At 38.2% G+C, this 16,141-nt stretch overlaps 1 protein-coding gene across 1 annotated transcript; it reads left to right on the top strand.

The window, feature by feature from the left end:
- The first annotated feature begins 375 nt into the window (after window positions 1–375).
- On the top strand, window positions 376–16,141 carry sea (mitochondrial citrate transporter scheggia). The gene is made up of 6 exons (XM_089250587.1): window positions 376–756; window positions 8,689–8,896; window positions 8,993–9,216; window positions 9,321–9,541; window positions 11,187–11,260; window positions 15,231–16,141. The coding sequence occupies exons 1-6, from the start codon at window positions 642–644 to the stop codon at window positions 15,343–15,345; spliced, it is 957 nt and encodes a 318-aa protein (XP_089106713.1). The 5' UTR covers window positions 376–641; the 3' UTR covers window positions 15,346–16,141.

Here is a 16,141-nt window from a genome sequence, read left to right as displayed (position 1 = left end):
AAGTTCCTCATCCAGGACGTGGGTGGAGCTAATTTAGTCAAAGGGCGGAGCTTCGCATTTAACCGGTGCGAGGAATACTGGCGTTTTCGAAGATTCCTTTCCCAAAATATAGAATTAAAAACCAAGTTGAGAACTTTTTAAAAAATATTTCCAACGTAATTTCACCTTTTCATATTTTAAACAAAAGACCCTATTTTTTTTTTTTTTATTTGGGTCCTTCAGAAACAACTCCCCGTAAAAGACCCTATTGGACAAAAAAAAAAAAAAAAAAATGTAAATTTATTGCATCACAAACATTGGCGACGATTGGTTGATTCTACCTATGACGTCATTAACAAGAAAAAGGCGTGTCTGTTCTCCTTCCTCTACTGCAGCTAAACAAATCAGTCGCAGACGAGAAAGTCAGCTGTTGTTTTTTTTTTTCCCCTCGCCTCTCACTGAGGAGAGCTTTATTGCTTTTCTCTCACCTAAATAACGGGTCACTAATAACGAGCACGAATTATGATTTAGCAATCCCCGCCGTTAACAAAAAGAAAAACCAAGCTTCGCTGGTGGATTGCTCCATCTGGAAATAAAAGTGTCCTTTACTACGGAGTGTGTTTTTCCTCATCGAGCCTTCCGTCCTCCCATTAGCCGAATCCATGGATCGCTACCGAAATCCTTTCCACCTGAGACCATCCATGGTTTCCAGTGGTGCTGCCCTGACCACTTCAAGCTTTTTACCTGCGGAGAAAACTCTCAAGGGCATCATTGCGGGTGAGTTGAATTCTTTCGTCACTGGGAAGTTGAGGGTCGTCTCAACGCCCGGGTACCCTCAGGTGCAATATAGGGCGCCTCCATCAGGGGCGTACGCAGGGTTGACCTTTGGAAGAGGGGGCACGAGGGATCTTTTTCCTGAGATTTTGTGAGTTACTAACTTTTTAAAAGCATTTTGAATAAAAAAATACTCATTAGGATAGTATGTAAAGGTGTTTTCCTTCGATATTTTAAATCGTTCACAATATTTAAAAATACTTTTAATTTTTCATCGTCCTGGAGGGGGGGGGGCGGCGGCTTAGGCTCAGGGCCGTCTTAAGAGTATCATGGGCCAATTGATTTTTCTGAAGACTGCACTGCTTAGGCTCTAGTTCAGTGTTTCCCAAAGTGGGCAATATCGCCCCCCTTGGGGCATGATGGAAGGGTCCTAGGGTCTGATAGAAGCTTTGGGTGTAACATAGGATCCTATGGATTGGTGTAAGGGGGTGGGGGGGAATGAAAAAAAAATTTCTGAAGAAGGGGGCAGGGCCGTAACTAGGATTTTTGCCGCCCCCCTACAATTTCAACTAAATTCAACAATTTCATAACTGTGTTCTTTATTCCCACCTAAAACTGCCTCCTTAACGCATGGGCCCACCCGGGCATGGCCTCAACGGAAGAGGGGCCTCACAAAAATGAGATCCGGTTGAAGTTTTCTAGGATTTACCAGGTTAGGTCCTCTCCGAAAAACCACTTGGCCCGGGGGCCCATGATGCACTTTAGACGGCCCTGCTCCTGGGGCAGTTGCTCTCTCTAGTTCCGGCCCTGGAAGGGGACGATGGAACAAAAAGTTTGGGAAGCTGTGCTCAAGTTACACATCAAATTTTCCACACTTTGACGGCAAAGGTGTTGAGAAAACTTGAGGGGAACATACAGGGCCTTTAGCTGTAATATCAGAAACAAGAATGCACTCAGTCACAAGGGCGCAAGGGCAAGTGGGTATTTTGCTGCCCTCAAAAAGTAATATTTTTGGTCAATATTAATGGTCAATTATAATAATTCGGCTTCTTACTTGTCTGGCTCTGGAGCACCGTAAAGAAATCTGATATTTTGAAAAAAGTTGTCGTATTACGTTCCCTCTTTACGGGATAAGTGTGAGTGATAATCATGATCCTCACACGGGCAGTACTGATAGGCAGGGCTGCAACTGAGGGAGCAGGCAGGTCTGGTGCCCTGGTTGCTGGATCAGAGGGGGGGGGGCACAAATACCATCCTTTAACTGATAATGATGGACTCGCATCGCTGGGAATTGTGTTCGAGCCCCACTGTCACCACAGTGGTGGTCGGCTGAAATGTTGGTTTTCTGTGGTTCCCAACTGCAAGGTGTAAATGCGAGCCGATTTTGCCATTAAAAAGTCTCGTCACAGACAGCAACAGGCCTACAAACAGTACGAATATTCAATCATTACACTTCACTTCTGAAATATCGATAGCAGCACTGAAAAATAATACACAACACCAGATACACAATCAGACTGTTAGGTACGCACACACTTATACTTCCGGCACAACTCACAAGATAGTAAATTGCCCATAGTGATAGACCTGAGTTGTGCTCGGTTTGAAAAAAAAAAAAAATTGCGGGGTGTGTGCCAAACTGAGTGTTTGCCCTGGCGGAACAAGCATTTAGTTGCGGTATCCAGTCTGGGACGACTCATCATTTTTGGCCTTTTTTCCACGCTATCAGGGACTCTATCCACACTACTGAGGGAGGCATAAATGTTCCAGCCTAGGGGCTCTGCTGTATGTTGCGGGTGACCATGGTAATGAGGGCTTATCAATAAGAGCAGTGATGTGGATGATGTTATCTGCCGTAATTAAGAGCAGTAAAAGTATTTTGGACCAAAATAAGGGACATTCTCTTTAAAAGAAGATATGGTCACAGGCATTTTGTTCATTAAACAATTGCAAGTATCTTTGTTTTATGAAAATTAGGTTTATCCCAGGATCACTAATGGCGTGCATGTAGTGAGGCAACCATGAGGTACGGGAATGCATAATAAAGACTAGCGACAAAAACAATTGCATATTATTTTGTTCTACACCACACACACGAGAGAAACGAGACAAAGAAAAGAAAGCCCAACTCAACGAGGTCAGGAGTCAAATAAACATGTTTATTTTCACCTTGATCCATTGATTTTTGCTGTCTGCTGATTGGTCCATTTCTTTTCCTCTTCTAACAATGGTGTGCTGCTTTCTTATGAACAAAATAGGTTTGTTTCAGGTCTTTAGGGGTGGCAAATGAAGCTTTGCACCCAGGTGGCGAATAAGCTCAAGCCACCCCTGATTATGAGAGCAGTCCTAGAGTGTGAGCAAGCACGTGAATGACCAAATGAGTGACCTACAGAGCAATAGAACAGGTCAGTAAATGACCTAGAGTATGGGGTGTTTAACGTTCGAGGGCCACAGAAAAAATTTGTCGCTTTCCATGGGCCACTCATTAGCGCCAAAGTGGGGGGTTACCCCCCTTCCCTCCAAAGACTATCAGAAACTAAATATATTTCGAAATATTTAAAAAGATTTAAACATTCAATTTAATTAATTTTGAATGATTTAAAAAAACACATTTCAAATTATAGTGTTGAAAAATACCTTTTTTTCTATATTAATCAGATGCAGATTTAATGGCGGGCGCACCGGCCCCAACTTCTGAATTACCCTGAAAAACCTGAACTTCACACTTTTTTCTAATTTAGGGGGGGGGGCCTAATATTTTCATTTGTGCCCAGGGTCTCGACCGACTTTAATCTGCCGCTGATATTAATACATTTCTGTTACCAACTTTCAAAAGCATTTTCAAGTAACTAAATTTATCTCGGAGATTCCTTGTGCCTCCAATCAATCCCAGTGTGTGCCCCCCCCCCCGCAAAAGGTTGATCCTACGTATGCTCAGATTTGACAAATTAAAATGCGATGCGTACTACATATTTTATCATTCCATTATGTAGCATTTTCGTTTTAAAAAATTAAGCTGAATTAGGGTAAGACCAATTATTTTAGGTATTTTTTACATTGCATGAAACACAATGAAAATGTATGATTTTTTTTATACGTGTAGAATTAATTACGTACCAAATAAAAATAAAAATCTTCGGTTACCTTCATTACGAATACAGGTGACTGTAATTTCTAAATTATGCGAAACTTAATTATGTGAACTTAAATTATGTGACATTGGTTTTGCTTGACTAAAGCTTCATTGTTAGGTAAAATTTGTGTTGTTGCTATTCATAAAGTATCCTTCAAATGCCGATCAGTCAGATGTGTTCTAGTTTTTGATTTTGTATTCTTCGTTTGCTAAACAACTGTTCACATATGTAAGTGCTGCCAAATGTAGAAGACATGAACAATGCATGTTCGCGTATTTCTGGATACTTTTCTTCGGACACATACTTGGAATAGAAATAAATTAATGAAGGAATTTCAAAAAATCTTGCATTTAACTGCAGAGTCACATTGCAAATCTGCAAATTTTAATTGTAGCTCTGTGGTGGAACACTTTCATTCTCGCTGAAGTCGGGAAATCGACTTCTGAATTCCATTCTTAGATATGAAATGCGCTGCACATAATCATCCAGTTTCCAAGTTGTAGATCTATTTAACAACTCCAATAATTTAGGAAAATGTATGCAGTTTTTGTTTTGCATTCCCAAAGGACTAATTTAGATCATTACCATGTCCAGTGATATCGACAAGAAATGTGAAATCTCTCATCAACCTGTTATCTTGAAACTCTCCAATAAGATTTCCTTTGGATTTCATGAATTCATCAACTTCCTCCTTCAAGGAAAAAAGGGTTCTGAAGCATCTTTCCCCGGCTCAACCAGCGTACTTCTGTACAATAAATAATGTTGCCATGCTCAGATTCCAAATCCTCTTAAGAATTTTTGAAACTGTCTATGGTTAAGTCCTTTAGATCGAATAAAGTTAACCACTTTCACTGCAACAGACATTACATGTTCAAAGTTGGAGAAAAACGTTTTGCACAAGTTTTCCTAGTGCGGTGGAAAGCCATCACCTTCGTATTTCCGCATTTTTCGGCATCTGACTTTATCAATGTGATTACCCTGGTCTTCTGACCGGTGACAGAGGGAGCATCATCTGTGGTTATGGCAGATGTGTTGCTTAAGTCCAACTCACATTTGGCTAATGTTTCTGCCAAATTTGAATACAGTTCAAAACATTGTGTTATACTCTTAAGTGTAACGAAACTGGCTAACTCCACAACAATTTTGAAGTTTTTGTCAATACCACAAATGAAAATTGCTTCTTGTGCGGTATCTGTTACATACGTTGATTCATCCATAGCTACTGATAACAATAAAAATTCATTTGGATTTGAATATCTTGAATACATCTGCTGACAGATTCTCCATGCGTATTTTTACTGTCACGTCAGACAAACTAATGTTCGAAACAGCGGGAGCCTGGGATGGGCAAAGCACATCAACTGCAGACTGAAAGCATTCTTTAACGAATTCTCCATCAACGAAGGGCTTCCCACCTTTTTGCAATTTTTTCTGCTATTTTATAACTAACACGAATGCAATTTTCAGACTGTTCATTTCTTCCGAAGAATAATAACTGATGCCAGTTTAGCTTCGATTTCAGTGCATTGACTTTTTCACTTTGAAAATGTCCCTCCAATCCAGAATACTTCGCACTATGATTGGTATCGTAATGTCTCTTAATATTGTCTTCTTTCATCATGGCTACGCTCTCATTGCAAATGAGACAAACTGTTTTACCTTTGTGTTTGACTAAAAAATAAAGGGATGACCACTAGGGAATGTAAATTTCGTATTTACAAAATAACCGTGATAAATGCGAAATTTGCCAATTTTAACGAATAAATGCAAAAATTTGAATTTTTATCACTTTTTTGCAAAATCTCTAATTTAAATTTTATCGTTAATTCTTCCGTGTGTTTCCAAGCTATAATTGACACCTTAAAATAATATGAAACTAAATATGAAAATAAAGGAGCTAGTATCAGACTCTGCATTACATGACTGCGGGCTTCAAATTATTAAAAACTATTCTTGGTGACAACATTTTGTACTATCAATTCCTGGGCGCATAAAGTGGATTTTGTTGGTGACGCATTCATTAAAGAATTTGATTCTGTTGTGTGGCCAAGATGAAGATAACTTTTTTTGCACTCAAGAAAAATGAGCAGTGCGTATTTAAACTACCAAAAAGAAAAAAGTATCATTGTATAAGTCGTGGTTCAAAGGTGTCATTCATCCGAGCGAATATCATATTGCTGCTTTTCTCAATAAATATGAAAACGATTACTCCAGCTCATAAGTTTCTTAAAAATAAGTTTTGACAATGAAATTCTAGCTCCTAAAATACGGATTCAGTTGACTTTCGTTTCCGAGTTCTGTAGGAAAATTATGCTAATTGACAATTTTTTTTGAAAGTCAAATCAAACTCTTCTTTTGCGCATGTTTTGTGAAGTAAGTTAGTAGATTTGAAATCTTTTGGTCTCAAATTTCAAGGGTATTTTTACGAGAAAAAAAAAATTGACACAAATGAGTACAGCAGAGTCTTGCTTATCCGTCATAAACGGGCCAGCAGAATGTTGGATAATATGGAGGTGTTAAGGAAAAGCCTATTAAACGTCAAACTATGTTATAATTTTGCACATTACAAACCTAATAATCAGGTTTACGACAAAACAACAGAAAAAATTAAGTGAGAAAATGAACTTAGTTACAGAATATTTTCGAAGTTAAATACAGTATTTAAAAAAGTCCTGTGATGATTTAAAAAAAATTTTAGTCATAATCTCTGCTTTCTTGACGAGTGCCGTTTCTTTGCTTCCGAATCTCTCCATCTTTGCAGCATGATTATGTTGATTCCCGTAGCTTGTTCTTGTTGCTCAATGTATTTAATTGCAGTTTCTAGAGCCTTAACTCTGTCGTTATGTGAAATTCTGGAAGCTCAATAGTTGGTGCTTGATCATCTTTTTGCGGTGGGGATGTTGGAACGGAAGGTCGCTAAACAATACTATACTGTAGTAGAGCATGAACAGCGTGGTATTCTGCTGAAGACACAGCTGCAGAAGAGAGTTAAAATAAATTGACTTTACACATGGCATCCAACCAGTGTCGTCTTAATGCATGGGTCCGACCGAGTATGGCCCAGAAACCTCAAGTGCAGAGGGGCCTCATGAAAATGAGATCTGGTTCAAATTATCGGGAGTAAGCATTTCTATCAAGGTGGGAGGGGGGGGGGGTTCAGAAAAATTTTAGCCGAGGGCCTATGATATGCTATTTTTTTTTAATATATGACATGAATGTCGCTCTCCACTTGTTAATACAAGATATACAGAAGACTGGATGTTGTGAAGATATTTATTATTTAAGATGTTAATTTTTTTAAGGAAGGAAAAACTCATCTCTGCCTCTACCGGGAGTCGAACTCAGGTCCCTTGATTGCCGGACGAGTGCTCTGACCACTAAGCTACAGAGGAGATAGATATTTTCCTTCGCTAGAACGTAATATATGTGCCAAACGGAACCGTGCAATGGACGGTGAACCGATCTACCAATTGCTCATGGATGGTTCCGTTCGGCACATATATACGCTCTAGCGAAGGAAAATCTCTATCTCCTATGTAGCTTAGTGGTCAGAGTACTCGTCCGGCAATCGAGGGACCCGGGTTCGACTCCCGGTAGAGGCAGAGATGAGTTTTTCCTTCCTTAAAAAAAATTAACATCTCAAATAATAAATATCTTCACAACATCCAGTCTTCTGTATATCTTGTATTTTTTAAATATATTTTTATTTTTTGTGGAAAAAATAAGAAATTTCTGACATGAATTTTTTTACGAATAAATGCAAAATTATGATTAAAACATTTTTTTTTGCGAAATTTACGTGTCCCTAATGATCACTTTTCTTGGAAAAATCTCACTTTTTCTTTAACTTTCCTTTTTCTGCTGTTACGGTTCGCCATCTTGCACTCATTTAAAGACTAAAAGGCTTCTGACCAAAGGCTTCAAAGACTGAAAACACAAGTAAATTAATTAACTGTACCGAAATATTGTACAAATCCTTCTTCCTACCAATCAAGATGCATACATCCACTTGCTTCTTTCCCAACCATGCACCAGAGAAATACGATACCATGGAAAATTCTGTTCATTTCTGCTTTCTCCCACTCAAGGAGAATGGAATATACGCGAAGTTACATGGTGTGGTTTCTTTTGCATTCAAGGCCTTATCAAGAAGCTAGATACTGTACACTGATCAGCCTGTGCTTGTTATAAGTCTATATAAAGCTGGGTGAATTTCTTTTATGTCGAAATCTTCGTTTTACCCTATTTTTGAATAATATTGCGTCAATCGATCAAAATGTTTTGACGGGCCACCGCCACTGGTTGAAGACCCCCTAATCTAGAGTGTATGCAAGTACGTGAGTGATCAAAACAGTGTGCAAACATGTGAATAACTAAAACGGTGACTAGTCATTAGGGGCATGTGTACTTGCAGGACTAACTGGGGTGGGGGGGGGGCCCAAGCAGGTTATAGCACATGGTGGCAAATTCGAGGAAAGAGTAGTCAAGAACATTAGACTAGAATAGGGGAGTGGTGGCAAAACCATAAATGCGCCTCTGGTTAGGAAGTGCGTTTTTATAGAACTCTGGTCTACACCTGGCTTTTATGTATCCAGTCTGCTCTTCCATCACATTGAGCCAGATAGTCCCGAGTTTATTGTATTTTTGTTTCCACCTAAAATTTGATGTCCTTAAATTATGCTGCTGAGGAAGTTGCCTCTTCTAGGTCCGCTCTCGTCAAAGAGCACTAAAACATGTTGAAATTTTATTTTTTTTTCAAGTGAACATGTTCGTTTTTAACTCGAACTGACTTCTGTCTCAGGTGGCATAACCGGAGGAATCGAGATTTGTATAACTTTTCCAACCGAGTATGTGAAAACGCAGCTACAGCTAGATGAAAGGTCGGCAAAACCAAAGTATTCCGGTATAGGTGATGTAGTCAAGCAAACAGTAAAAAGTCATGGCATCCTTGGTCTGTATAGAGGACTTAGTGTGCTCGTTTATGGCTCCATTCCTAAATCGGCCGTAAGGTAAGAACCTTTTGTTTTTTGATGTTCAATAAATATATATATATTGATTTATTATGTGCGAGATATTGTTCTGCAGTTTGTCTCTTCTCATCTCAGATTTGGCACATTTGAAGCGCTAAAAAAACGGCATTTGGATGAAAAGGGCAACCTTCCTCCCAGCAAGCGTCTCCTGTGTGGTTTGGGAGCTGGTATTGCAGAGGCCATCTTCGCCGTCACTCCCATGGAAACCGTTAAAGTCAAGTTCATTGATGATCAGGCTGGACCTAATCCTAAATACAAGGGTTTTTTCCATGGCGTGCGAGCAATAGTCAAAGAACAGGGTATGATTAATTAATGGCATTTTTCACTCAAACGTTGTTTTAAATTTCTACCTGTGTCTGCTTTTTTGATTGGATACTGACTTGCTTTTTGCTGATATTCTTAGGTCTCAGGGGAGTCTATCAAGGTGTTACTGCTACCATGATGAAACAAGGTAGCAATCAAGCAATCCGTTTCTTTGTTATGGAATCGTTGAAGGATTGGTATAGGGGTGGTGATCCTAACAAGAAAGTCAATAAGCTCATCGTCGGCATGTTCGGAGCTGTAGCTGGTGCTGCGTCTGTATTTGGTAATACACCAATCGATGTTGTGAAAACTCGTATGCAGGTAAATGTGCTTTTAAAATTAACTTTATTAGAATTGGGAGGGAAAAAAAACACCACCAAAATCTGTGTCTATTTTCCCCCGACAAAGGTTTATAACGTGTGTGTGTGTGTGTGTGGAGAGGGGAGAAAGAAGCAATAAATATTTCGTAGAAGTACAGGTTTATTTTTATAGACCTAGGAGACAATGGTTTTGCAAAAAATCCTGTAGGAGGATGCACAAGACCTTCAATGTGATACTTGCATACCACAAAAATTCGGGTATCTGTTGTTTTCACTTCGCAATATGGAAGCCAGGTGAGAGAGCCTAACTAGAACATGAAACACGCACATAACTCTGACAACATAAATACATGGTAGAGTTATCAGACATCATCATAGGTGGAGATAGACTTGAAAGCGTCGTGGGGGAGGCACGATGGTGATTGCTGGGACGGGGCCAGGATGATGTCAGTTCATATATACACATTTGCATTAGATCAGTAGGCTCCTCCTTTGATGCTGGGGGGGGGGGATGCCCCTCCTTCTGTATCTCCACCTATGGACATCATCCTTTAGGAGGACATTTCCCTTCTCCTAAATATCATCTCGAGCATCCTCCTGTTTTAGAAAGTCGGTCCGTTTTTGTTCCTTTTCAGGTTTCTGGAATTATTTTTTTTTTTGTCCTGGGGAATTTATTTTTTTCCACTTTGAAACATAAATCTCTTCACTGACATGAGTGTTTGTGTTTGTTTTTTTTCCACATATGTTCACACGTTTTGACAAATCACGCTATCAAAATTCCCAGAATACAAGAACCCAAGTTACTTCTAAGCAGGGCAGATGCTATTCTGACCATGGCACAGTTTGCTCCTGGATAATATTAAAAAAAAAGACTGTCTGAAAACAGCTCTGGGAGAAGAAAACCACAACACTCATTTCGAGAATACTATTGTTTCACCAACAGCTAATACCCTGTAGTGAAGGGGGGGGGTGCTCAGGGTAGAACTTTAGAAGGCCACTACTACTACCAAACCACACATGCACCTCAATCACACATTCATCTACGGAACTTCTAACGAAATGGTACATGTTAAAATTTATATGTTGTGAACCTGACGGAAGTTTGTTTCTTTGTAATGCTTGTTATAGTAGTACCGCCATCTGCCATCAGTTTCTTCTAACTGTGAGTGTAATGATTGAATAATTGTATCATTGTGGGCCTGTTGTGTTCTCTGTGACGAGACTTTTTAATGGGTAGATTGGCCTGCATCTACATCTGCAGAGATCTTAATCTCTCTCCTCTTTTAGATTAAGTTAATTTGTAAACATGATCATATTTGTTTGTTTATTTATGACATTATATATATATATTTTTAGTTATTGTGGTGTATTATGAAAACGCCTATTATGCATAATTTCTGAATGCCATTTTTATTAGTAATTTTTACGTGAATGAGAATAATTATGGAACGAATTATCAAAATTTCCATTATTTCCTGTGGGGGAAATTTGATTTGGTAAATATGCACAAGCAATTCATATAACGAGCACGTTGGCAGAACGAATTAAACTCGTTAACTGAAGTTCCGCTGTATAATTTAAATTTATAATCGTTATGAAAGAGGGACTTTTTGTAAAGTTGTTAAAATGTTATTGTATTTTTCAAGGGCCTGGAAGCTAAAAAATACAAGAATACATTCGACTGCATTTATAAGATAGCCAAGTATGAAGGTTTCTCTGCGTGAGTATACACATACTATGTCTATATAATGTTATACATACTTGCTGTAAATGCCTAGTTTCTGAAATTGGTATTTGAATTCAAAAATTTCAGAAAAGTTTGGAAAGGACAGCATAAATGAGGGAAAGAGGCGTTGCCTGTTAGTTTTTTTTACTATTCCTTAATGACTTTTTCCTCCAATTTTTGAGTTCAAATATCTTAACGAATATTGCACTTAGAAACATGAAATTTTTCTGTTGCCCTCATGAGACAGGGTAACAACTTTCTAATTTGAAATTAGAGGACAAGGGGTCCATATAAAAATTGGATTTTTATTTTATTTTGTGACGCACTGTATTTTCCACTCTCAAAACTGGTGCAGGGTGATTTTTGAACACCACCTTGAGCATTTTTAAATTGTAATCGTTTCTATATGATGGGTGCCTGATGAGATAAAGGCTGCATTAGCACTTACAAGACATCGTGTATTTTTGAAATAGGGAGTATAATAATTATAGGAGTATATTAATTATAGAAGCTGTCAAATGTTTTGTTGGTCTTTTCCCCCCCCCCTTTTTTATTTCTTGGGCCCGAAATGTTAAATGTCTAAGAAGGGCAAGATGTAACCGATATAGTGAGTGATGAGCACTTTTCTTCTAAGTGCAGCAATAGAATAGTCTAAATAAAATAACCAACAGCAGTGGTCATTCTATTGATGTACCATCCCTAAAAATGGAGGTTTTCAAGCGAATTGGAACTTGCCAACACACACAGCTATAAGTCACATAATTTTTCTTCAAAATTTTTGGATGCATTAGTTTTCGAAATATTAGAATTTTTTGCAAATGACTTTTTGAAGCAGCTTCTTCATTTCACTAATTGGAAGTGTTAGGACGCAGCGGCATTATAAAAATTCCATTTTTTTATGTATAGGATCCGCAAAAAAAATAAAAACATTAGCACAGAAACCGCTTGACAACTTGATGTAATCAGAAGTACACGTCTAAAGCCAAGTATCGCAGAGATAGTCATAATTTGAATCACCCTGTACAGTGTAGGGCATATTAAATTTCAGGTTATCACAATTTGATGGTTATTATCATCGTAACTTTTTTGGTCTCTCACTAATCTAATCTCTAACTGTCTGGGAGGAGAAAAAATTGGCATCAACGCCTGAAATTTCATTTTGTGCATCATATTAACCCTTTAATCGGTTTTTAAAATCTTTCTGATCCACATTGTAATTGCCACCTTTTTCAAGAAGAATATTTTTTCCCAGATCTCATGAGCTGATAAATGCTTCCCTCTCTCCAACATAAAATTTATAAAATGAGAGGGGGAAAACTTGTTTTCTGTTATTTATGCTGTAAGCATAATTGTACACAACCTTGAAGGGGGAAAAACATCCTTTCTCTTCCCCCTTCTTTTATCGGACTGAATAGAAGCTGACTTTGCCCACTGGCAGTTGATTGACAAGACGACGGCAGAGATGTATTTATGGTTTTGCCGCCCTTCTCCCTTTCTAAGCAAATTTGCCTACTCTTTCAAGTGGTCAAGAAATGCCGCCCTGTGCTACAAAACCCATTTTCCCTCCCCAACTCCTGCAAGCACACCTATGTCTCGAAGGCTGGGATTACACTATAAAAGTTTCGTAGAAGTTCATTCATAAAACTCAAAAAGTGCAACCATTAAGGTTATCAATTGCATTTGCCCGAATGTAACCACTAACCTTATTGGTTCCATTTTTTGAGTTTTATAAATGAATTTTTATAATGTAATCCTGGCCTTAGTCACTCTTTTGGTCACTCCCATGATCACACACCAAGTCACTCTTTTAGCCATTCACATTCTTGCACACAGTCTTTTGTCAGTTCCATGTTTGCACACTGGTGTTAGTCACTCACATGCTTGCATATTCTGCAGGTCATTCGTTTGGTTATTCACATGCTTGCTCATGCTCTAAGTCACTCTTTTACTCACTTACATGCTTGCAAAATCTCTAGGTCATTTTTTTAGTCACTCACTAACCTAATCTCTAACTGTCAGGGAAGAGGTGGATTCATTTAAGGTTATAAAAATTTCGCTGCCCTTTCCCCCATTCTATTAATTTTCTTGGCCACTCATTCTTTAAATTTGCTGTCCGCTAAGCCCCCTGTAAATATGCCACTAGATGGGGGAGAAATATGTTATTAAGAGAAGAAAACTTACAACAGTATTTGGGCCCTGTGTTGCTGATATGAAAGCATTTCAAGAATATTTCACGATTTCTGAGGTTAATTTTTTGAAAATTATGCCATCATCCTTATCAACAAGAAAAGGGCTCGGTCACGAAGTTCTGGAAAAGTAAAAAAATTATTTTAGACCATTTTTCTCAAAAAGAAATTGATTAGTACCTAAGAAATTCTGGAGATATTATAAATTATTCCTCAATGATGTAGTCAGCTACACATATACAGTCGGCCCCTCGTATTTGCGGTTTCCATATTCGCTGGTTTTTTTCCTTTATTGGAATTGTCATTCGTGTGTTTTGTTTTTAGAATTTGAGTTGTGCATGTTTAGGATGGCTCGCTAATGACATTATTGTCATCACTAGAGCTGTGGCGGCTCCAAAGAGATAAACAGTCACCTCGGGTTATTAACTTTTGGCCACAATGTGCTCTCCAGGACACAATCATTTCTACAGAGTCAACTGAGAAGAGATTATAAAAGACATTGTCACATTAGCAAAACAGGTGGGCGGAGAAGGATTCTCAATGATATGGATATAAAAAAAGTCAAACAACTAATTAATAGCAATGAAGAGGCATTGACCGAGGAGGAATTAATGCAGTTGACTGCTACTGAAACTGAAGTGGTACCAGATGAAGATCATCAAGATAAAGAAGTGGAAAAAATGTTCACCATGAGTAACATAGCGGAAGGGCTTCATAAGTTCAAATCAGCAATAGATTGTTTTTATGACATAGATCCCTCTATGGTACGTTCTTCACATGTAGAAAAATTGAATAGAGGAGTAGAGGAATCTTTGTCATCATATTCGATGATATGAAGAAGAAACGGCAAACAGAAATCACAATGCCCTTTCAGAAAACATTTCCAACAATCGCTGCACCCTCTTCCACACTACTCATCTACCTTTGCATCACCTTGCTCTTCTCATGCTGTTCATTAAACGAGCTATACAAAAAAAAAAAACCTATGGTTTAGGTTATCTGCGGATTTCCGGTATTCATGGCCACCCCCGGGACATAACCCCAGCGAATAACATAATGAACACCCCCGTGGGGGGGGGGGGGTGACTGTAGTACTTCTATCTCTATGGCAACAGCAATGAAAATATTGAAAAAAATTCAATATTTTCATCACTGTTGCCAACTAATTTACTGCTAATTAACATTAGTTGGCTGAAACATGCATGACATTTTTTATGCTTGCAAATGTGTCCTCGCATGCATCAGATTTCCGGGAATAGATGCAATGCAGCTATTTATCATATACGAAGTATAGAAGACTGGATATAAAGCAAAAGTAATTTCTTTCTGAAATTACCTTTGCTTTGTAACCAGTTTTCTATACTTCGTACAATTAGTGGAAAGGTTCATTGTTTCGTTTACATCTATCATATGATCATTCATGAATCCAGGTTAATGTATCAGGAGGTGCGACTAATTGTATAGGCCTGGCCCAACTTCTCGGCGTAAAATGCTTATATGGGACAGAGTTACCCTCTACAGTTGTATAGGTTAAAATGATTGTCCTGCATTTCACAGGACAGACAGGTTGCCCCCCCCCCCCCATTTTTATGTGGCTGTTGCAATTGGATGATCGCTCTTTTTGGATCTGCGCCTGCTTGTGACTTAAGAGGGAAATTGAAAAAAAATTCAATATTTTCATCACTGTTGCCATAACTAATTTACTGCTAACTGTTTTGTTTCCCGAAACCAGTGATTACAAATTATTTAAGTTAATTAAACCATTATTAATTTTGCAGGTTTTACAAAGGCACCGTTCCGAGATTGAGTCGCGTGTGTCTTGATGTGGCTATTACATTCATGATATACGACTCTTTCATGGACCTATTCAACAAGCTGTGGAAGACGAGCTAGAGCTTCACTCATGGTCCATCAAGCAAAACTTAAGATGACGATTTCCCCTCCCACTCCCCAGAACTGCCCAATTTGGCCCTCCCCCCGATGATGTTGTTGTTTGTTAGCTGTTATAGGTTATATATTTTTGTTACTTAATGCAAGAGTATATATGTTTATGGGAATCCTCCGATAGTTTTTAAAAAATATTGTGCGCACGATACACAAACACACAATTTCTATGTCGCTTTTTGTGAAAAGAAAGAAGTATATATGCATGGGAAGTGTTTACGATCTCCCTCTAGAATTTTTTTATTGGTTTATTACCTGCCAATGGAAATTGTGAATCGGCATTTGTATTTTCGAAATTTTGAATTTTTTTTTATTATTTTTGTTAACGAAGAGTTTTTTTTTAAAAAAAGATAATCCCAGTGTTTTTTGTATGCAATAATATTGTTACATTTTTATTTTGTATGTTTTATCAAATGCAGTCTTGCAATAAATAATTGCTATCGTACTTGTTTCGTCGGTCGCTAACAGCGAATAATTTTTCTATGGTTAGATAAATGTGGTGGTACCCCCCCCCCCCCCGATTCATTCTCTCTAACGTTACTCCCATTGGAGGGAAAATCTTTGGAAAATTTGAAGTAATATTTGTATAGAAAATATTTAGCATGGCATATACATATCAGCAGGTATTCTGTGTAGAATACTTATACACATATCATTTACAAGATTAATGCATTACACGGTTAATGTGAATCTGTTCCAAGTCCTAGAGCTTTTTTGTATATTAAATGGCTTCATTTTTCCACGA

This window comes from Pholcus phalangioides, unplaced genomic scaffold (assembly GCF_987345545.1).
Source record: "Pholcus phalangioides strain wild (caught in Gottingen) unplaced genomic scaffold, Ppha-v1.0 ptg000024l_1, whole genome shotgun sequence".
In the NCBI taxonomy this organism is placed as follows: Eukaryota; Metazoa; Arthropoda; class Arachnida; order Araneae; family Pholcidae; genus Pholcus; species Pholcus phalangioides.
The sequence above is the reverse complement of the archived record's forward strand: the minus strand, read 5'-3'. Positions and strand labels throughout refer to the sequence as shown.

Excerpts from the sequence above, each read along its gene's own strand:
- sea (XM_089250587.1), top strand. The coding sequence starts at position 642 with ATGGATCGCTACCGAAATCCTTTCCACCTGAGACCATCCATGGTTTCC. Across the intron at positions 8,897-8,992 it reads ATTCCTAAATCGGCCGTAAG|ATTTGGCACATTTGAAGCGC; the intron begins GTAAGAACCTTT and ends TTCTCATCTCAG. Across the intron at positions 11,261-15,230 it reads AAGTATGAAGGTTTCTCTGC|GTTTTACAAAGGCACCGTTC; the intron begins GTGAGTATACAC and ends TTAATTTTGCAG.